Below are 24,124 nucleotides of genomic sequence, written 5' to 3' on the forward strand. Positions count from 1 at the left end.
CCAACTGTCTCTTAAATTCAACCCTTGGTTCATCCACGCACAATTTAATCATTATAAAAAAACTGAAGGTATCGATAATACACATAAACGAGGTCGAGCACTAGAACCAAGAAACATTGATCGATTGATAGAAATGGATCGGCCGTATTTAATGAATTTATGTCCGTATTGAACTAATTTCCCATTCGACAGAAAATCGGCTAAAGAACCGAGTGAAACGTAATATATTCCCGCGAAAAAAAGGCGACTAGTGAGGGAGATCTACGGGCGCCGCTCTCCCTAGAAGAATGGTGTACAAAGAATTAATTACATTTCATATTTTCCTATTCACACTTTTCTGTTTAACCTTCATTCACTTTATAACCATTTCGAAGCACATCGCTCCACAGACACGGAGTCAAGGCGATAAGATGGGCATCAGAAAGCAGCCCCAAGATACCACTTACCATTCGATTGGTTTGGTGGAAACACCAAATAGTTTACCGAAGCAGGTATCCGCTTATGGCAGTTTGCGCCAATCAGCGCGGTTACCTCGCGCGTGAATGGTAACACAGTGAATACCGGTAAAAGTTAGAAAAATCCTTAAAAATTTGTCAGTTGAGTCTACAACTTCTAGCAAAATGTCGTCTTCTGATGACGATATCATAGCTTTTGATTCTGTTTTGACTAAATTGAAAAGAAAGAAAGTTGGCATACATTTTCTTAATCGCGAAAGAATAATTTATGGAGAATATCATCATCTATTTAAGAATTTAAAAAAAGATAATGAAAAAAAGTGAAATATCTTTCTCCATCTTGTCCCAAATACGGGGTCTTTCAAAAACGACAGCAATAACAAACGGGATAAATATCTTCAATGGAGATCTTGCGATGCTCGCTGGAATTATTATGTATTTCGATTCAAAAACCGTAAGTGAAGTGTATTAAGATTAATGGTGAACATTTTGAACACGTATTCGTATTACAACACATATATTTTTGCGTTATACGGAAATAAGACCAAAGTTTTGTAAATATGTTTTTTTCAATTTTTTTTTGGAAATTTGTCAGCTGACTTATGCTCAACCCTATAATAGGGAGTTTTTGTTGCTACGTAACGTAACGCATCTCCGTATACGTAAAGCAACTAACGTGTCGTAGAGGATGAATGTTAAAATATGTAGTTTTTGTAACTGCCTTAACGTAACGTAAACCAAATCGTAAAGTCATTTTTAAATTCCGTTGATATTAAAAAAATAAAACAATGTTCACACAATATACAATTAATGTTGTTCTGAAGCTATTTCCTTGTGGCATTTTTATAATTACGTATTTTTTATGGGAAATAAGCCACAATTTTACTAAAAAATGAATTTATTAACGTTTCGAAGCCCAAATCGGGTTTCGTTGTCAAAATACAAAATACTATTAAAATAAAACAAACATGTTGTTGCTAAGTAAAAAAATTCTTCTAATAATTTATTTAATCTGACTCATTTATATTGGCAATTCAGACGTATATTATACATTTTAAAGTAGAAGACTTTAAAATGATATCGCCAATATTTATGAGTTGCGTTCCTGGGACGACTTTACTAAAAGATAGTTCATTCGATTACATGAAATCAATCACAACTCAAGAATATCCGTCGCAAAAAATCATAGCATGTGATCTGTCTTTAAAAAGACAACCAAATGCAACGATGAAAAAACGATGAAATTTCGAAACTAATATCATTTCTAAACAAAATTTAAAACCCACAGTATGGTGGAGATATGTAGATGATGTGTTTTCAATATGGCCTCATAGATCAGAATTGTTGGATACATTCCTGAATATTATAAACGATCAAGAAGAGACAATAAAATTTACAATGGAAAAGGAATACAATAACACTTTGCCTTTCCTCGATGTTTTAGTCTCAAAGAAGGATACTGGATATGAGACTCAAGTGTATAGAAAACCAACACACACCAACAGATATCTCAATTACTAATCAAATCACAACATCAACGTTAAAAAGGGAATCATTAAATCCTTATATGATAGAGCCAAAATTACTTGTTCTAACGAAAATTCATTTTTAGAAGAAAAACAATTGTTAACATCTGTTTTATTAAAAAATGATTATCCTTTATCGTTTATAAATAAGGAATTGACAAGATTAGATCGAATGGAACAGAATAACTTAGAACGGGATCCTACAACATTCACAAGAAATAATACGAGGAAAATAACAATACCATATATAAAAGGACTATCCGAGAAACTTAAAACGATAGGAAATAAATTCAACATTTCAACAACATTCAAAACAACAAACACATTGAGATCTATTCTATCTAAAACTAAACCTAACAATGAACAAGAAAGAACAAAGAATTGCATTTATAGAATACCTTGTGAATGCGAACAATTTTATTTAGGTGAAACATCAAGACCATTAAACGTTAGAATAAGTGAACATCAGTCTTATATTAAAAACAGAGAATTTGATAGATCTCAGATATGTCAACACGCATGGGATAATGAACATAGAGTTCAAGTATAGTCCTGAAAGAATCAGATAGTAAAAAGAGAAAAATCAAAGAAGCGGCTCTAATTATGCTAAATGAAACCAATTGTGTCGCAAATTCCTCGGTAGAATGCAGTAGGATGTGGTTACCCATACTGAAAGAGGAAGTCAATAGAAAGAAAATACCACGATTAGTAAGTCAATAACATATCGAGTTAGTACAAATTTTATATTTTAGTATTACTTATTGTATATCTATGTAATATTAATATTATTTATAATTTAAACATATTAAAGTCAGAATTTGGTATTAGTTTTTTGAAGGTAGATTAAATGTAAGACCAAATACTTACGATGTCGGGATAGTATCACGAGGTTTTTTCCTGGTTTTCCCTCGTGATTTACTATGGAATCTCTAACGCGAGAATTTTACTGTCATCGTTGCATTTGGTTGTCTTTTTAAAGACAGATCACATGCTATGATTTTTTGGGACGGATATTCTTGAGTTGGGATTGATTTCATGTAATCGAATGAACTATCTTTTAGTAAAGTCGTCCCAGGAACGCAACTCATAAATATTGGCGATATCATTTTAAAGTAGAAGACTTTAAAATAATATACGTGAGTCAGATTAAATAAATTATTAGAAGAATTTTTTTACTTAGCAACAACATGTTTGTTTTATTTTAATAGTATTTTGTATTTTGACAACGAAACCCGATTTGGGCTTCGAAACGTTAATAAATTCAATAATAAAAATGTGTACCATTTTTATTCGGCTGCAATACGAAGGAAAAACAATCTTACTTTTTAATTAGAATAAGGAGTGCAGCCAGTCCCTTTAACTGCAGTTTTCTGCTCTTATTGGAGCGTCATCAGAAGGAACGTAGGCACTGTTCTCCTTAATCCAATCAAATTGCATCGAAAGGTTTTCCCAAATATTGCAGCCAAAGTGATGGTAATGGGTGGCTAGCGCCATCTGGCCGTAAAAATACGAAGCAAGTTTTCAATCCTAATAGCAAATAATTAATATTGAAAAATATCAAAAATCACTAAAAGATTTTTAAATTGAAAACTTACTGGTACATCCCCATGTATACGCCTCCAAGACTTCTACAATTTGCAAGTCATATGGATGCTGCAGTAAAGACGATAGGGAAGGAATTCTAAACCTTGCAATTCAAATCCCCCGTCTGCAGCCGGCTAGGAACTGAAAGATGCACCATAGTTACTCTACTGAGTAATACGAAAATAAAATAATAAAAATGTGTACCATTTTTATTCGGCTGCAATACGAAGGAAAAACAATCTTACTTTTTAATTAGAATAAGGAGTGCAGCCAGTCCCTTTAACTGCAGTTTTCTGCTCTTATTGGAGCGTCATCAGAAGGAACGTAGGCACTGTTCTCCTTAATCCAATCAAATTGCATCGAAAGGTTTTCCCAAATATTGCAGCCAAAGTGATGGTAATGGGTGGCTAGCGCCATCTGGCCGTAAAAATACGAAGCAAGTTTTCAATCCTAATAGCAAATAATTAATATTGAAAAATATCAAAAATCACTAAAAGATTTTTAAATTGAAAACTTACTGGTACATCCCCATGTATACGCCTCCAAGACTTCTACAATTTGCAAGTCATATGGATGCTTGTATAATTGTAGAAGTCTTGGAGGCGTATACATGGGGATGTACCAGTAAGTTTTCAATTTAAAAATCTTTTAGTGATTTTTGATATTTTTCAATATTAATTATTTGCTATTAGGATTGAAAACTTGCTTCGTATTTTTACGGCCAGATGGCGCTAGCCACCCATTACCATCACTTTGGCTGCAATATTTGGGAAAACCTTTCGATGCAATTTGATTGGATTAAGGAGAACAGTGCCTACGTTCCTTCTGATGACGCTCCAATAAGAGCAGAAAACTGCAGTTAAAGGGACTGGCTGCACTCCTTATTCTAATTAAAAAGTAAGATTGTTTTTCCTTCGTATTGCAGCCGAATAAAAATGGTACACATTTTTATTATTTTATTTTCGTATTACTCAGTAGAGTAACTATGGTGCATCTTTCAGTTCCTAGCCGGCTGCAGACGGGGGATTTGAATTGCAAGGTTTAGAATTCCTTCCCTATCGTCTTTACTGCAGCATCCATATGACTTGCAAATTGTAGAAGTCTTGGAGGCGTATACATGGGGATGTACCAGTAAGTTTTCAATTTAAAAATCTTTTAGTGATTTTTGATATTTTTCAATATTAATTATTTGCTATTAGGATTGAAAACTTGCTTCGTATTGTTAATAAATTCATTTTTTAGTAAAATTGTGGCTTATTTCCCATAAAAAATACGTAATATACAATTAATATACAAATGTAAAAAAGATAAATGAATGGTGAAAGTGTATGGTTTTAATTGCTTCTATTTAAATGTAAAAATATTATTTTTCCTTAGGTTAAAATTATTTTATTTTTGTTTATACCTACTTTTTAGTTGTAAATTATTGTACCTACATCAGAATTCCAGTATAATGTAAATAGTTTGGTAATATTTATTTGAAAATTTTACTGAAACTAGGCCATTTGTTTATCTAGTTATTAATTGTGGTGATCACTGTATTTCTTAAATTAATACAAGATTTGTTTGTTTTGCTTTATTAATGACAACTTAAAAACAATAAAATTTTAAATCTATTATGAAGTTCCAATTTCCAATAACAAACACAGAACAATTTTACTCAAATAGACTAAACCAATAACCAATATAACCTTAAAATGTTTATAAACGGGTAGTACGCTGATGGAATGTTCATTTGGTAGGTAATCGGGCAAGATCCTCGTGTGCATTCGGTGACTTTCGTCTCGATAGGGATGCGTTCTCACGTACGTATCAGAGTAGGTAGTAGGGAGTTTTTGTTGCTACGTAACGTACGCATCTCCGTATACGTAAAGCAACTAACGTGTCGTAGAGGATGAATATTAAAATAGGTAGTTTTTGTAACTGCCTTAACGTAACGTAAAGCAAATCGTAAAGTCACTTCTAAATTCCGTTGACATTCAAAAAATAAAACAATGTTCACACAATATACAATTAATATACAAATGTAAAAAAAGATAAATGAATAATGAAATTGTATGGTTTTAATTGCTTCTATTTAAATATAAAAATATTATTTTTCCTTAGGTTAAAATTTTTTTATTTTTGTTTATACCTACTTTTTAGTTGTAAATTATTGTATACCTACATCAGAATTCCAGTAGGTATAATGTAAATAGTGTGGTAATATTTATTTGAAAATTTTACTGAAACTAGGTCATTTGTTTATCTAGTTATTAATTGTGGTGATCACTGTATTTCTTAAATTAATACAAGATTTGTTTGTTTTGCTTTATTAATAGACAACTTAAAAACAATAAAATTTTAAATCTATTATGAAGTTCCAATTTCCAATTACAAACATAATAATTTTACTCAAATAGACTAAATAACCAATATAACCTTAAAATGTTTATAAACGGATAGTACGCTGATGAAATGTTCATTTGGTAGGTAATCGGGCAAGATCCTCGTGTGCATTCGGTGACTTTCGGCTCGATAGGGATGCGTATGAACCTAACGTACCAGCCCGTAACCTTAGGTAATACGTATCGCGATACGGGAGTTCAACCATTAATGCGCAAGCGTATATGTCAAAAAGATGCGTTACGTTTACGTATTTGTGTGCACAAAAACTCCCTATTTTTTGTGACTGCATAACGTAACGTAAAGCAAATCGTAAAGTCATTTTTAAATTTCGTTGACATTAAAAAAATAAAACAATGTTCACACAATATACCTACAATTAATATACAAATGTAAAAAAAGATAAATGAATGATGAAATTGTATGGTTTTAATTGCTTCTATTTAAATATAAAAATATTATTTTTCCTTAGGTTAAAATTTTTTTATTTTTGTTTATACCTACTTTTTGGTTGTAAATTATTGTACCTACATCAGAATTCCAGTATAATGTAAATAGTTTGTTCATATTTATTTGAAAATTTTACTGAAATTAGGTCATTTGTTTATCAAGTTATTTTTTTTTCTTTGGCTTGGACTATGGTCATTCAGCCAGTCTCAATCAAAAGTAAATGTATTAAAGATATTGCCAATTAGTGAAACTTGGTTATTATAATATTATTATCAAGTTATTAATTGTATTGACCACTGTATTTCTTAAATTAATACAAGATTTGTTTGTTTTGCTTTATTAATGACAACTTAAAAACAATAAAATTTTAAATCTATTATGAAGTTCCAATTTCCAATTACAAACACAGAACAATTTTACTCAAATAGACTTTTAACCAATAACCAATATAACCTTAAAATGTTTATAAACGGGTAGTACGCTGATGAAATGTTCATTTGGTAGGTAATCGGGCAAGATCCTCATGTGCATTCGGTGACTTTCGTCTCGATAGGGATGCGTTCTCACGTACGTATCAGAGTGTTACTTTAGGTAATACGTATCGAGATACGGGAGTTCAACCATTAATGCGCAAGCGTATATGTCAAAATGATACGTTACGTTTACGTATTTGTGTGCACAAAAACTCCCTAATACATCCTTTGATACACTTTTTAAATGAGATAATTACAAGACTGCAAAATATATTAAATTTAAACAGGGATATAAAAAACATAATTTCTAATGTATACATAGTGATGTATATTGCTGATACTAGTTGGATAGTTACCAATGAATAATAGTTCAAAATTTACGTTTTACAAGTAATCAATGCGGTATACATATTATTTAAGAAATAACAAAAGAAAATAAAATCACTTACCGTAACTAATTTCTTCAATCTCTCTCTTGTGTAGACTTGTCCGATTTCTTCACCAAGAAGACAATCCAAAAACTTGGCGACGGGATATGACAATGGGAAAGTGAGTACCATTAAACCTTTGGTTAAGATGATAGTTTTAGCACCGATTTCTAATGCATGGCGAGCACAAATAGCCTGGAATGAAAACAAATAATTATATTGTTACGAAGTTTTACTAGTATTTTGTTCTAATTTACAGAAATACTAAATATTATTTCTTAGATTTATAAAATTTACTGTTTGAGTTCTAATGTTAGGGATGACGGGATAATTATAAAAAAGTGTATTTACGTTACAACATGAACTTTAAAAATATGAACTATAAAACTGAAGTTTTTTTTGGCTTTAAGGTAAAACCCACACAGCCAGATACAAATTTTGTAAAGGAGAGTGCAAGGATTTGACACAAGGATTACACTCTTCTCGCCCAGGGGCCGATCAGGGCATTTTATAAACGATCAAAGGTAGGCCTCGGATAGATAAGGTATATATACATTAAGGAAAGACATAAGGTAGCAGCAAAAGGTATTATTAAATTTGTATTTTTGTTACTCTGACGAAATATAACAAACAATGAAACAATCGTAAATTTCTTTTCTGTTTAAAGCAAGAAGATACATTATGTTATATGGGCATTCAATGTTCAATTGTAGAAGTTTTCTGAACAGCTCATTGGATTGAGCCCTATATTTTTGGCAATCAAAAAATATGTGGTCCAGGTCACCGATTTTATTAAAAACTGAAGTTAAAAAAGATAAAAAGAATATCAATTGTTTATGAGAGATGTGTGTTCTGTATGTACAGCTGGTTCCTAAAAAAACTGATAAGAGTCTTAGGACGATTTGGTCATTTTGAGCAGTGTATTTGATTGGTCTGACATTATATTATATTTATCATGACAGACAAATATTAAAATAAACAAACAAACAACAAACAACTGATTACATTTATGTTAATTCATTAATTGTAATAATTATCAAGGTCTAAATTTTGATATTATTTTGAATTCCTGCATTTTATAAAGAGTATATAAGTGATAAGTTTTTACATAAAATAGGGTTGTTGTTATTATTTTTATTATTATTAAGGAATAAAATAAACGACCTAACTCAACAATATATTAAAGCAAGAATATTTCAACAAAGAAGATACCAAATATATTGAAATGTGTCTTCCAGAACCTTGCTTTCCTTCGAGTTTCTTGTTCTCTCCATCTTTTATTAATATTAAAAACTGTTGTTCTGCTTACGTTAATAATTAGCTACGGCAAAAAGTGACCAGCCATCTTATAATTTCGTTACAATTCTTGCTTTTAGTTCTTTGTTAGCATTTGGAGCCAGTTTTTGAGGCTGAACAGTACAACTTATCTGACAAATCTTAAGATTTGGCAGTAACAGTGACAGTATGTAAATAATAAGTATTTATTCTTCAAAATACACTGCACAATTTTCTACAAAATACGCTTTAAGAGTCGTATCAGTTTTTTTAGGAACTTAATCTTTATTCTTCAATCTCAATTTTCATGTTTTTCAGTTCTATTTTAGTAGTTTATTCTTCCTAGTCTTCAGTTCTATTCAAACCTAATAACTAGTTTAACTACATTCATATATAAAAGTTTTATGAGCTTAACCAGTGATACAGAATATTTGTCAGTTGACAACTCGTGACCTCTGTTCTGTCATGTCAGTTTTACTTCAATGAACAAGTGGGAATATGTTTTTAATATATCATTCATCTATAAAGTGATATTTTTGTCCATAAATTCATTTTATATTATTCTACAATCTTGTCTATATTCTTAGAACTCTTCTGGGTTTATTAAAATGTTTTTTGTTCACCTTGTTTACCTGACCACGTGGTCGACCACAGGGAATAAACTGAAGTGGCATGGCAGCTTCTATGAAAAATTCAACATCAGCCTAAAATTACAACCCATCTACACATTCAGCCTACATTCAAGCAAGCATCTGAAGCCAACAACCACACTGTAACTAAATTATATGCAACAAGTTATCCAACTACATGAAGCCAACAATACATGCAACAATAATGCCGTATTATTTTCACAAGCTTTAGGCAATATTTTTGTAATAAATATGATTAGTTAATATCCTCTTTTGTCCGCGCCAAACTCATTTTTTAGTTTTGCAATAATTAAGATAACTACCTACACTCAAGAGACTAGAACTACTCGGAGCTAAAACAATCGGCTCCCAACGTTAGTTGGAGTTATATTAGGTTTGTTCTAGCATCAGTTTCAAACGGTTTGAAACCATCAGCGAATAGTGGACCAGCGCGAGTAGAGGGGATAGCACTGGTGACTGTATTACGTTCTCTCACTGACCAAATGTTTTCTGACGGTTTCTGACTAGTTTGACTGTTTGCCAGAACAAACCTATTGTTACACATTGGCGTCCACCGTTTATGATGGGTTGCTATATTGTTACAAGCTATATGTAAACAAATGACATAAAATAACTATATAATTTACAAACCTGAGGTGCAATTTCACCCACAAGTACAATCAGCAAGGTGGAGAAGATGACAGCAACTAGACCGGATGTCAAATCATCCAATAATACTGTAAATACGGAGTTCACAGCTACGTTACCCAGCAAAATGGAACACAGCAGATAATTGCCGTGGTTTCTAACCGGTTGTATAGCTTTTGCATATTTCTTTTCGTCTGGGGTACCTGTAATAAGAAAGGAAGAACAATTGTTATTATTAAACTCGGGGCAAATAAACTACAGGCAAATACACAAATAAAAAATATAAAACATGCGCACAAAAATGCATTGAGTTGCCCAAAAATATGTACACGATAAATATGCATAAAAAATACTAGTATAATAACAGCTTTATTGAAAATGATAGAATAACTATTAATTACATTAATTATTGTAATCAATTAATTACATTTTATTAGCATTTGTTTCATTAATGCACAACAAATGCACAATACGTACTAAATTACTAAATATATAGGTAATTTTAATGAACTAATAACTAATGTAGTCTTTAAATACGCAATAATACTTTAACATTAGAATTATGGTAACAACAAATGACTAGAGGCTGTTTAAATATTCTAACAAAAACTAGTGCCTTCTGCCTATCTGGATGTATACAGGATAACCATACGAAAACGAAACAAAACATTTTTTCCGTATTTTTGATTATTTTACTTTCACCCCGCAAGTCAGAATAATAATCACCCCAACATTTTTTAATGGCAACTGCAACTTTTAAAGCACTTGCAATTATTCCCTATAGTACATTAGTCTAAAAATACATTTTAAAATCAAAATGTTATCTGCTTACTTATTTTTTAATTGACCAATTGATGAAATTGATCACCTCCGGTGACAATACAATGATAAAGGTTTGTTCCAAACTTTGCTCCACATTCCGAAGCATTTACGCAGTGATTCGTAAGCATTCGTTAAAGTAAATCTTCTAAATTTACAGGTGGTGTTCTATAGAGTTTAACTTTTTAAGAGTCCTCGCAAAAAAAAACAGGGAAGACAAATCTGGTGACCAAGGATGCCATTCGATGCTTCCTGTTTTCCCCCTCCCAATCCAATACTGTGAAAATTTCGATCTAAATATTAACGAACCAGTAAAGCAATCCATCATCAAAAATGCCAGCCCTTACATTTCATTTTTGATTTCAGCAATAATTGTGACGATTTACAGTTCCATTTATGAAACAATCATCGGAGAAAAAAAATTAAATCGGTCACTACTCGCTCACTGTTCATTACTCGCTCAATGTTCATTTCACAAAATTGTAAATGGCAGTCATGTTCATCCTTATTGAGTTCCTGTACTAAGTGTATTTTATATGGATGGAATTTGTTCTTCTCAAAAGGGCTTTGAGAAGCTAGTACAAATAATCCCGGACAAAAAATCCCCACAAATTATCCCTGGACAAAAAATCCCCGAACAAAATAATCCCCGGACAAAAAATCCCCATAAAAAATGACGGACAAATAATAATTCACACAAATTTTTTTGGACAAAATATCCAAACAAAAAATCCCCAAGAAATATTTGCTGTCGAATAGTTCTCTAAAAGTTTTCCTGAAATTTTAACAAATTTCGAATTCCAATTCCACGCTGAAAACTTTAAATTATACATGACAAAAAAGTGTGAGTTTTTTCAAAAATCGTGGAAAATATGGGGAATGAGCTAAGGCTCCGTTTTCATGACAGGCGGTTAACGCTCATTTTGATAACGCGAGATTACAACTACACACATTTTACTTGAGACCGTTCACATGCCAACGCGCGTCTTATGCCCGATTTCACCAATGATAACTAAACAGTTGCCTTATTAAGTAATTCTTATCGATAGGAACTTCCTAAGTCAATACTTAAGAACAATAGCGTTTCACAATAGGGAACTTGCACATTTTTTTTTATTAGATAATAATGTTCAGTTTTGTTTAAAAATGAGATTTCCAAAATTTCACGCTTCAAAAACTCGTAATAACTTAGAAATACATATTTAAAGTCTTCTGCGGTACAAAGTAGTTCAAACGGCCCGTGACGTCACCTAGTTTTGCATTAGTTTTTATTATGGTTATATTTCGCTGTGTCTAGGTACACGATAACGTGTACGCAAATAAAAAAGTTAGGTAGACGCGAATTAAACTTCATCAAGCCAATGACGTCATTATTTAGCTTGCGCAGTGACTATATATTTTGGTACATGCTATTTTGATATGTTTAGTGTTTGTTTGATAGAAACTAGAAACATATTTGTCAAGGGAAGGGAAGCAGAACTATTCAGATGTTTCAAACTTAATTGTAATAAATCAATGTATATATAAAAGTATATATTTAGGTTAGCAAAATAATTATATGTATTTAGTTTACATGACATGTAGGTACAAAATATTGTTAAAATAATTTTTATACGTAAGTGAATTATTATAATCAACTATTCTAAATGCAAAATAAGCCACAATTTAACTAAAAAAAATATTTTATTAACGTTTAGACGTCCAAATCGGATGTCATTGTCAAAATACAAAAATTAGTCAGATTAAATAAATTATTAGAAAAAATTTTTTACTAAGCAACAACATTTTTGTTTAATTTAATAATATTTTGTATTTTGACAACGACATCCGGTTTAGAAGTCGAAACGTTAATAAAATCAATTTTTTAGTTAAATTGTGGCTTAGTTCTCATTTAGAATAGTTGATTACAAAAATGCCACAAGGATAATAGCTTCAGAACAAGTTAATTATTATTGTGAAAGCTATAGGTCTTCCTTTTATTTTAATCTTTTACGGTAATACTATTTCATTTATAACTAAAAAATATATATATTAATTTATAGTCTCTTATCTTTTTCGTACTGTTTTAAAATGTTCTTAGACTCATTAAAAGAACTAAATAATTGTCAACACTCCGTAGTTAATTTAAAAACAAACACTAAACAAATAAAAAATAAGAAATCACTGACACTAACTTTTTTATTTGCGTACACGTTAGCGTATACCTTGTGACACGATTAATTTTATGAAACAGCCCCACGCATGGAAGCCATTTTTATGTAAGACACAAGATAGCCCCTGTTGTTTTATGAAACATGACTAATTAAGAATTGGACAAAATTCGTGCTACATAAGTTATTAAGTACCTCGGTTGCTACTGTCTCAGAGATTTTAGGGAGTGGATTCTTTAATAGATGTTATGATATACTCTTATTAGCTTAGAAAAATTAGAAAGATAGAAAAATCGAAATAAGGATGTGAAATAAAAAATAAAGAAAAATGAAAAATACAAAAAATAAAATATTGGGCGCCATTGGTTACCTAAGGGAAACCAAACTTTATACAAAAAAAATAGAAATAAAACAAAGAAAGATAAATTAAAATAAAACAAAGAAACATAGTCAAATAAAATGATATACATAATATACAAAATGTTATAATGTAACTTACCTCCTTTACATACTCAAAATTATATACTCAGTCAATGTTTTATCGTTCTTACGATTCAAGAGAGAAGGGAAGAAAATAAATTATATGTTGAAAATCAAACATTATTTATTAAAAACAAAAAAATTCATCTCTGATCTCTCTGTTACAAATAGAGACCAGATTACCAATTAATCAAAGATGAAACGAACAGTTTTACAAATATAAAAATTATACCTTAACAATTAGTGTCCTGGCTTCTTCCTCGTGGCTTGATTCGAAAGTCCAAGGCGCTATTGCACTCGCGAAATACTTACTTCACTGTCGTTAATTACAGCAAACAGCAAACAGTACATTGTTTATAAACAAACATTATAGAAAAATTCAGCTTTCACTTGAAGATAAATAGTTTAAAAGTTCGTTAAACTGGATCAAATTTTACTTTTACTTGAATAAAATTATTTAGTTAGACTCAAACATGATTATTGAAAGTTCATTAACTTTGACCAAAATAAAATATGTGAGCATACTACATGTTTTAACTGCACTGTTAAACATAGTAATGAGAAAATTGAAACTCCTCTCTCCTACTTCTGGTTCTGACTGCTTAAAAGAAATTAGTGGATACCAAAATTGGTATAAAATGATAACGACGATTTGCTTAGAAACAGCGGGAAAATCGCCGGGGTTCACGATACACCATCACCATCGCCGGGCTGGAATTAACCTAGCCGGCTGGGAAACTGGAAAACTACATTCCGAAACACTTAATGGAACTCACTTCCATGACGATGGCCCTAAGGGAACCAAAACTAAACTCAACTCGATGGTGGCCCTGGTGGAACTGATCACTCAACTTCACTTGATGGTGACTTCTACGGAACTGATTTCTAGGACCGCTAACTCGATCCTTCTAAAACTTGGGTTCCTCTCCCAAAAAAAGGTGACTTCTCACTTAGACCAATAGGAATCATACCAGATATTTCTCTACCAATCAAATGGTCAGAAAAACTCTCAAGACATCCCTCGAACGCCATGATGGTTTTACCCTCAACCAATTACAATTACTTAAACTTCGCAATAACAAAATCCCTCGAGTTTACACGAAATGCGATGACTCATACAATATTACAGTTAGTTTTGAGAACCAATATTACTAAAGGCATCGGCTTATTTTAGGTTGAGCCTTCCGGTTGCAATACACCCTCAATAAATTTGTGTCTGAGAAAGTCATAAAAATCTTTCATCTTCTAGACTGCAACAGCCTAACAGCATAGCAGGGGTTCTTCCTGTAGCTATTTGGATATACCGACGAACATATAACCGACAAACCAAAACTGTAAATATCATAAAAACCTTTTAATACTCTGAGTCCCTACTTAACGTGGAACATCTTTGAAAAATATTCCGTTTACAATTTTGTAGGATATAAACAATTTGGGGCACCTTTGTACACCAAATTTCAAAGAATCGCAAAAACCGAAATAAACATCCAAATCCCGTGAGAATTGAAAAACGCCATACTCTGCCTATGCGGAAGATTGATATACAGGGCGTAGCGAAAGTATTACTGTGTCGGAATTTCAAATATTTAAACGGAGGACTTTCAGCGTGTTTCAACCTAGACACAACCTTATATTTAGGTATATTCTTCTTCTCCTTCTTTAGTTTATTGGCCTCCACCTACTTGGGTATTTGGCAAGCTCATCGTCGTGGAATAAGTCAAAAATATTTATATTCTAATGACATTTATCGTATATCATTGTAATAATATATACCAGTTTGTTAAAATTGTAGTTTTATACTGTTTTTAAATTTTCTATGAATAGGTCTAACGATCAAAAACACTTGTAACGTCACATAAATGTCTTTTCTACTGACGTTTATAACGTCTAATTAAAAATTCTGTTTACTTTATTGGAAAAATGTAAATGTAAAACTAAGTGACGTTACGATGCGTTTTGGACCACCTGTTTTAATTTGAATTTTTAATAGTCTTTAGGGGCCAAACGAAAGACAAACAAAACTTTTTTATCTTTGATACATCTTTTAAATTATGTTCTGTTGTGATTTATAACATTTTTTTCGAATTTAAAAATTCAGGCAAGTTCCCTATTAAAAATTCTTCTGGGAAATTCTTTCCTAGGTATTAATTCGGTACGTTTGAACTATTTTTGATAAATAAAAAGAAGAATAAGATGACATTACCTTACTTTTTCGATTATTTGTCATTATTGTTTGTTTGCCAAGTTGGTTTCAGGGCCCGGATTACGTACACTCGATACGCATCGTATCCGCCATGTTTTACCGTAGCGCCTTATGGGAAAACATGGCGGATACGATTCGTATCGAGAGTTCGTAATCCGGGCCCAGTTTTGTACTGTTATAGTTATTTTATTTAGTAGTTATAGACCAGGGCGCATCTGTAAAAATATTAGTACATTTGGACGTTGAGAGGTAACTCAAATTTTTTTGCAGAAATTGCTTGAAAGTAATTCAAATATTAATATTTGAATTATCCTCCCTCTCAAAAACGTCCGGAACATTGTTTAAATAATCAAAATGTCAAAAAATTAAGGAAAAATTCGATTTTTTTCTTCGTTTTTTGATTATAACTTTAAAAGTATTCATTTCCGAGAAAAGTTGTACTGACATAAAAGTTGCATAATTAAGTTTACTACAATACAGAATTGGCTAAAAATTTAAAAAATAGTCACGCTTGTTGCAAAATAGCAATAATTGTGAAAAAACCATACAAAAACAAGTATTCGCCTTTTTCTTCGTTTTTTGATTATAACTTTAAAAGTATTCATTTCCGAGAAAAGTTGTACTGACATAAAAGTTGCATAATTAAGTTTACTACAATACAGAATTGGCTAAAAATTTAAAAAATAGTCACGCTTGTTGCAAAATAGCAATAATTGTGAAAAAAACATACAAAAACAAGTATTCGCATTTTACGTTTCTCAACCATTTATGCTACACTTAGGACCTTCATATTTCACCCAAAAAAACGTTATAATACAGTAAAACAATACTGTAAATTTCATAAAGATCGGTTTAATAGATTTTTCAAAATAAATTTTGCAATCCAGCTTTCGCAAAAAAAATTCATTTTTTCAAAATGTTACAGGACTGAAAATAAAGCAGATAGCAAGTTAAATTTTTTTTTGCTTATAAAGTGTACTGTACCTTTCATTTGCAATTTGCAAAATTAAAATCGATTAACTATCACGGCGTCAGGAATTTTTTTAAATAAACATTAATTATTGGTGCTACGCGCAGGACAGCGGATAGTTTGCTCTGATTGGGCATTCCAATGACCTTTGATAATGATTGATACATTTTAATTTTTATTACATTTCGATATAAATAAATAAATTTGTTTATTGAAAAATAATAGTACATTGTTTACCGGGTAGGAAAAGCTTAACATTCCTGGACGACTGTGAAGATTGCTAAGTCGAGGCGCAAGCCGAGACTTAGCAACACAGAGTCCAGGAATGTGGCTTTTCCTACGAGGTAAACATACTATTTTTCCGCAAATCGTTTAAAATTCGACAGATATTGATTGATTTAAAAAAAACGCGATAATTTTATTCCCAAATAAATGGTGCTTTGAAATTCCTAATAAAATTACTTGGGTTACTATGGAAACGTATTGAGGTTGAATTATCATTTATGTAGAACACTAACAACTGTACGGAAATATCATTTCCTTACAGTAAGGAAATGACATTTCCTTACAGTAAGGAAGTCCTGACTTTTTCTTCAAGAAATTTTGACAGGAATGTCAAAATTTCCTGGCGATTTGCGGAAAAAACACATACTCTATCCTTTGAAATAACAGTTTTTGTTAGCAAAAACTTTCTTTGTTCATATATTTTAACTTAGGGAATAAAAGTTTATTATTTTTAAACATATGCAATTGTTTAAACAATATTTCAAAAACAGTAATAAAATTAGTTTGATTTTTGTGGAATTAAAATATTAAAATACAACAAATTATAGAGTACGAAAATAATATATTAGATAAAGTTTGAAAGAAATTTTGGTGGAAATCAACTTGTGTGAATCGAACACCGCTGTCCTGCGCGCAGCACCAATAATTAATGTTTATTTAAAAAAATTCCTGACGCCGTGGTAGTTAATCGATTTTAATTTTGAAAATTGCAAATGAAAGGTACTGTACACTTCTATGCGCAAAAAAAAATTTCAACTTGCTATCTGCTTTATTTTCAGTCCTGCAACATTTAAAAAAAAAATATTTTTTTTTGCAAAAGTTGGATTGCAAAATTTATTTTGCAAAATCTATTAAACCGCTCTTAATGAAATTTACAGTGTTGTTTAAATATATCATAAAGTTTTTCATGGTAAAATATGAAGGTCCTAAGTGTAGCATAAATGGTTGAAAAACGTAAAATGCCAATACTTGTTTTTGTATGTTTTTTTTTTCGCAATTATTGCTATTTTGCAACAAGGGTGACTATTTTTTAAATTTTTAGCCAATTTAATATTGTAGAAAATTTAATTGCGCAACTTTTATATCAGTACAACTTTTCTCAGAAATGAATAGTTTTAAAGTTATAATCAAAAAGCCAATAAAAAAATCGAATTTTTCCTTCATATTTTGACATTTTGATTATTTAAACAATGTTCCGGACTATCTTGAGTGGGAGGATAACTCAAATATTATTATTTGAGTTATTTTCAAGCAATTTCTGCAAAAAAATTTGAGTCACCTCTCAACGTCCATCTCAAAACAGATGCGCCCTGGACTATTAGTAATTTGTGAATTAGGTTTGTAAAGTTTTGTATGTTATTTTTGTATATGTACAGAGAAATTGAGGAAAAGAAAAGAGTTGTAAATTTCACAATGTCGAAAAATTAAAGTTAGTTGAATTGTCATTAATGAAATAATTTTAAAATAAATATGTTGAAAATTGTTTCTTTTATTATTAATTTTTAATGACACACTTTTAGTGATATCATGAATGGGTTTTTGAAACACAACACTAGTTTGTTAGGTAGTAGGTAGACTACATAATTTTATCAATGGACCTTAAAAAACTACAAAGGATTTTCTATATTTTCCAACACATATAATAGGTTTGTTCTAGCAAACAGTCAAACTAGTCAGAACCCGTCAGCAAACAGTTGGTCAGTGAGAGAACATACTACAGTCACCAGTGCTATCCCCTCTACTCGCACTGGTCCAATATTCGCTGATGGTTTCAAACCATTTGAAACTGATGCTAGAACAAACCTTATATTAATAATATAAAAGAAAATACAAAATTACAACTAATATACCTAATATTACAGAATAACAGAAAAATTAAGGTAAGAAGCAAATTATTGACAAACCTCACAAGTACATTAGTCAAAATTGTAAAAATATAACCTGACTGTCAACGATAAGTAATACCTAAAGTTTAGGGAGATCGAAAACCGGGACATCTTGGATATTAAAGCACCCTATGTAACGCACAGCTGAATGTGGCTGAATTTTATGTTTGTGCGTCACAGTGTTGCCATGCTGTTTTCTATATATTTCTTTCATAATTTCAATCAATGTTAAATGTACCTACAAGAATAATAGAATAATAACGTTTACTTCTCCGTCATTATACTAGGTATAATGACAAATGAGGTGTCAAATTAAAGCTTATAATCCAAGGATAGTACTAAAGGTGAGAAGTTAGACCTAGGTTGTCTGTCCGTCTGTCTGTCTGACCGCGAAAACCTATATATACATAACATTTAGAACATACCTAAAATACACAAAAATGATACATTTCACACACAAATATAATATCACAAAAAATTGTAACATGATAGTATGAAAAAATAGAGGATACGGCAACGGTGTTACATGTGACGGTCGGATCCAATGCCAATATCTACACAGACATATTAGGGTGCGCTAATATCCAAGATGTCCGAACGTATCCTACCGTAAGGTAATGCTTAAGCGGTTTAGGCAATTCTTATCGTATGATGAAATCCGTTTTAGAGTTAGGAAATACCTAAACCCACTTAGGTAATTCTTAAATATTTAGGTATCGTTGATGAAATCGGGCATAAATGAACTAAAACGAGCGTTAGCATGTGAACGGTCTTCAGTAAAATGTATGTAGTTGTAATCGCGCGTTATCAAAACGCGTGTTAAGTTAAGCGCCTGTCATTAAAACGGGGCCTTAGCTCATTCCCCATATCTTCCACGATTTTTGAAAAAACTCACTCTTTTGTCATGTAAAATTTGAAGTTTTCAGCATGGAATTGGAATTCGAAATTTGTTAAATTTTTTTTTGATTATCTCCCTTTATTGACAATCAAATATAAAACAAACATCTATAAATCAATTTGTTGGTCTTACATTAAATTAATTATTGTAAATGTGGTGACGTGGAGAGGTAAACATCCAGCGATGTTTCCTCAGTTACCTCTGAGTATTCTATTGTGGACAGGTTGCAGTAGTGGATGAAGTAATGGATTATGATGGTCTTCTAGTTTTTTGTGGTGTTTTCTGTTGTTTTCTCGGATGACTTCGGTTACATATGGAATTTTTAGATCAGTGTGTAGAGTTTGGTTTGATACATGCCATGGTGCATTAACATTGCTCGAAGTATCTTGGATTGCGCCTCTGGATAATCACGGTATTGGATTTGCTAGCACAGCCCCACAGTTCAATGACATAAGTCCAGATTGGCTTTATCACTGCTTTATATTTTAGCAATTTGTTTTCTATTGAAAGGTGGGATTTTCTTCCGATGAGCCAGTAAAGTTCTTTGGTTTTTAGGTCAAGTTGCATTCTTTTCTTTGTTACATATATGGTGTTTCCAGTTGGGTTTACTGTCAAAGTGTAGCCCTAGATATTTGACTTGATTACTTTGTGGTATTTTTATTTGATTGATGGTTACCGGTGGGCAGGTTCCAGTCCGGAGAGTGAATGTTATATGGGATGATTTTGCTTTTTTACCTTAAAATTCCACTTCTTCAGCCATATTTCAAGTGAGTTTAGATGCTCTTGGAGATTTTGTGTTGCTGCAATAGAATCGTCATGCTTGGCAAAAATAGCAGTGTCGTCTACAAATGTCCCGATGGTTGTTTTATCATATGTATATATTATGTACAATAATGGCCCTAGTATGCTCCTTTGTGGTACGTCAGAGTGAATAGGCTTGTATTCCGAGACTTCTTCATTAAGTGACATTGCTGGAAGAATTCTTTTTATTTTGCATAACAAGCCTGGATGCCATACTTTGTCAAAAGCCTGACTGATGTCTATAAAGGCTGCTGTGCAGTACTGCTGGTTTTCAAGTGACTGGTTGATGGCGTTGACTATCCGATGGCATTGTTGTATTGTTGAATGGTTTTGTCGAAATCCGAACTGATGATCTGGGATCCAATTTTGTGGATTTATTTCTGCATTTATTCTGTTTAGGATAAGTCTTTCAAGCAACTTGGAGATTGTTGGTAATAAGCTGATAGGCCTATATGATAAGACATCTAGAGGGTTTTTGCCAGGCTTTGGTGTCATAATTATTTGTCCAATTTTGAGTGCTTTGGGCCAGTAGTCACATCTGAGTATTGCATTGAATATGTGCAGTAGTTTAACTATGCCCTTTTTGGGTATTTCTTTTAACATGTTTGCGGTTATCAGATCTTCACCTTGTGCCTTCTTTGGGTTTAGGGTGGCAATTACGTCTCTAATTTCTTTTGGAGTAAATGGTTTTATTCGGTCCTGTATTTGTAGTGGTTCTTCTAATATTTGGTTCGCCTCTGGTACTTGGTCGTCATTTAGTGGAGTAAAAACTTCTGCTAAATACTCGGCAAAGAGGTCAGCCATCACTTTTTGCCCATGGTCCTGGTGGCGTTGAATTTTTACGTATTGGAGGTAATGCTGTTACTGGCTTTCTCTTACTTTTTATGGGCTTCCATATAGAGTTGTCTTGCCTTGATAGATTGGTAATGCAATTCGTGAATGACTCATTTTTGACTTCTTGTTAAAATTTCGGGAAAACTTTTAGAAGTATTCGGCAGCAAATATTTATTGGGGATTTTTTGTCCGGGATTTTTTGTGGGGATATTTTGTCCAAAAAAATTTGTGGGAATTATTGGTTCGGGGATTATTTACCGGGGATTTTTTTTCCAGAGATTTTTGTCCAGGGATAATTTGTGGGGATTTTTTGTCCGGGATTATTTGTCCGGGGATTATTTGTCCGGACATCGGCTTTGACGCTAGTCTGGTTGATTCCAGGTACAGCTTAACATGGAATCTAGGTCAACATGTCCTAATAATACTGCAACTTCACTAGATTCTTTAACTACAGGCCCTTGTTTTTATTACGCTTGTTTTTATTTTTATTACGCCCAGTGTCTTCTTTTTATTACGTGCACTCCCATCGTCCAGAAATTTGTTTACTAACTCCAAAACATACTTCCTACTATCGCGTTTATTTTGATGTCGTTCATGAAAGTGCTGAGCATATTGGCACATTTGTTTCATAAAATACAAAATACAACGAAACGAAATCTACCTTCTTCGGATTGGCATGGTAACAGATTTTCAAAAACTACAAATTAATGCCTAGAACTGATATTCACAAGAGAGTCCCCTAATATCATTTACTTATGGCCGGTTTCACCAACAACAAATAATAAAAATTATTTTACATAATTTGAAGTTAAACTGATGAATTTTCTTGAATTGAAAGCGAGATTTCAATTTATTCGAAGAGTAGGGACTTCAAGTTTTCAGGGACTTTCTACCCTCGGTAATGAAGTAATCTTTCATTTTGCGTTTAAATTTTTCAAAAATACGTATTAGGTTTCTCAGGATTCGAAAAAAATGAATGCATTTAAAACACGTTACACTGTGAGCAAATACTTTTAAGCGCGGGCCAAAATGAAATTTTCAAAATGTCTCCCGGGCCAGAGGACGCTACGTGACGCGAATGTTTTGGTAGAGTTTTTTTCCCGCCCAACAAATTTTTTTGACAAAGTACATGTCATGTAAGTATCATTTTAAAGCATTTGGACAAAGAAATTTGACTGTTAATAATAGATAATAGTAATATTTTTTTTACTTTGTTGTCTTCTTCTTTAAGTGCGGACATTAGAGAAGGCCTCTATTCGCACTTTAGAGACGGCTGCTCTGAAAACTTCTTTGATGTACATCCGCACCACTCTCTCAGGTTGCGCAGCCGTGACATTCTGCGTCTCCCTATGCTTCTTTCTCCTTGAATCTCTACCTTGTAGCAGATGGATTTCTACTACAATATTTTATAAAAAATATCCATTAATTTTAATCCTATCCCAAGAAAAATATTAATTTTTCTAATATATTTTGCGAGTTTATATATCTTTAAAATTTCCAAGCCGCTCCTGTTCGCATTGTAAAGGTTAGGAAATTTCCTATTTATTTGTGTAGCAATAACCAACTACGTAGATTGTTATTGAAAACATCCATTATTCGAGAATGAATCCTCTAAAAGGTTCAGTGTTTTTCCTTTAAGTTTTGAGCGATAAAAATCCCATGTTATTATTGGTCTGCATTTTGAAAGATCCTTGAGTTGTAGTTGACGATTGGTCAATAGTTTTGGCCGAACGATCGAGAAGAAATGCATCGTTTGGACGCGAGAGAGACGTGACGATGTAAAGTTAGTTCTAAAAGTACATCAGCTCTGTAAGCATCTTTTTGTTAGAACTCAAAAAGTCGCACTTTGCCGGCCAAAATGGTTTTCTTCTTATAGTAAAAGAACTAATGGATTTCTAACATGTCAAGGAATATAATGACAATAGTTTCACGGCATTTTAATGGATATATTATTGTGAAACAGTTCTATTGTTATGCAGTTTGATTTGCCGGTAAAAGAAGTGCGTGGTTTCCTGGTTCCTGTCCTTTATGTAGCTGTTGCTATTTTTATGATGTTTTGATTTGTTCATGTTCCAGTAAGAAATGCCCAGATGATATTATTTGGTATCGATTTTATCCAGTTTTGTAATGATTTGAATATCTTCCCCTCCCAGCCCCGTCTGAATGGAAAATTTTGAAGTTCCAAGTGTTGTGACATGGATTTTTGTTTTAACAAGGTATGATAATGTTTATTTTAAATAATTCACAAGTGGATATTATTGGTAAGGTTTTACATAATTAAAAATGTTTGTTTTCAACATGGAAAATATATTATGTAAAGTAAATATTAGATGGCAGTGACATTTGACAGCCATGTCAAATTTTTGTTTTGGTACACTGCTAAAAATAAGGTTAAAAATTGTAAAATCATGTATTTTGTTATTATTATTCATTTCTGGTTTGAGAATGTGTCTATTCTCAATAAAAATAAAAAGGTATTAAGGTTTAAATAAACATTATAAAATGTACACATCTTTATTTCTGTAACCTCTTTATTTAAGAAAATTATTAACAGATATCTAATACAAGTGAATAAGTTTTAGAACAGAAGAAAATATAATGGCATAGAAGCCAAATGATGATAATTTGTAGCCCACTATAACCCCAATGAGGAATCTACGATGAATGTCCCCCAGTTGCTTTCCAGTAAGTACTCGATATGAGAATTTGAGGATTTTTCAAACGGCGTCCCAATTTGTTTAAATAGTAGGAAAGTCCTCAAGTCTGTGTAAGTATCCTTTGCTTATTTGGTTATGTAGTTTAGTCTTCTTTAAACCCTCCTACCCCTCCCAACGAATCTACGACCTGCCACCGCACAAAAAATGAGCTGCCGTTCGCATGAAGGTTTGCGTGTCTGTTCCTTCTGCTAGCCCCATTTCGACTCCCCAGTATCTCTATAGATAGTC

At 32.0% G+C, this 24,124-nt stretch overlaps 1 protein-coding gene across 1 annotated transcript in view; it reads right to left on the reverse strand.

The window, feature by feature from the left end:
• The window catches only part of LOC114326773 (unextended protein), a 366,939-nt gene that overhangs the window by 212,321 nt on the left and 130,494 nt on the right, over window positions 1–24,124 (reverse strand). Inside the window, exons 4-5 of the mRNA XM_028275204.2 lie at window positions 9,857–10,056; window positions 7,323–7,496 (exon numbers count right to left, since the gene is read on the reverse strand). Of these exons, the coding sequence (XP_028131005.1) occupies window positions 7,323–7,496; window positions 9,857–10,056 (374 nt within the window). The remainder of the gene's footprint in view (window positions 1–7,322; window positions 7,497–9,856; window positions 10,057–24,124) is intronic.

The sequence above is a fragment of the Diabrotica virgifera genome, chromosome 7 (assembly GCF_917563875.1).
Source record: "Diabrotica virgifera virgifera chromosome 7, PGI_DIABVI_V3a".
Taxonomy (NCBI): Eukaryota; Metazoa; Arthropoda; class Insecta; order Coleoptera; family Chrysomelidae; genus Diabrotica; species Diabrotica virgifera.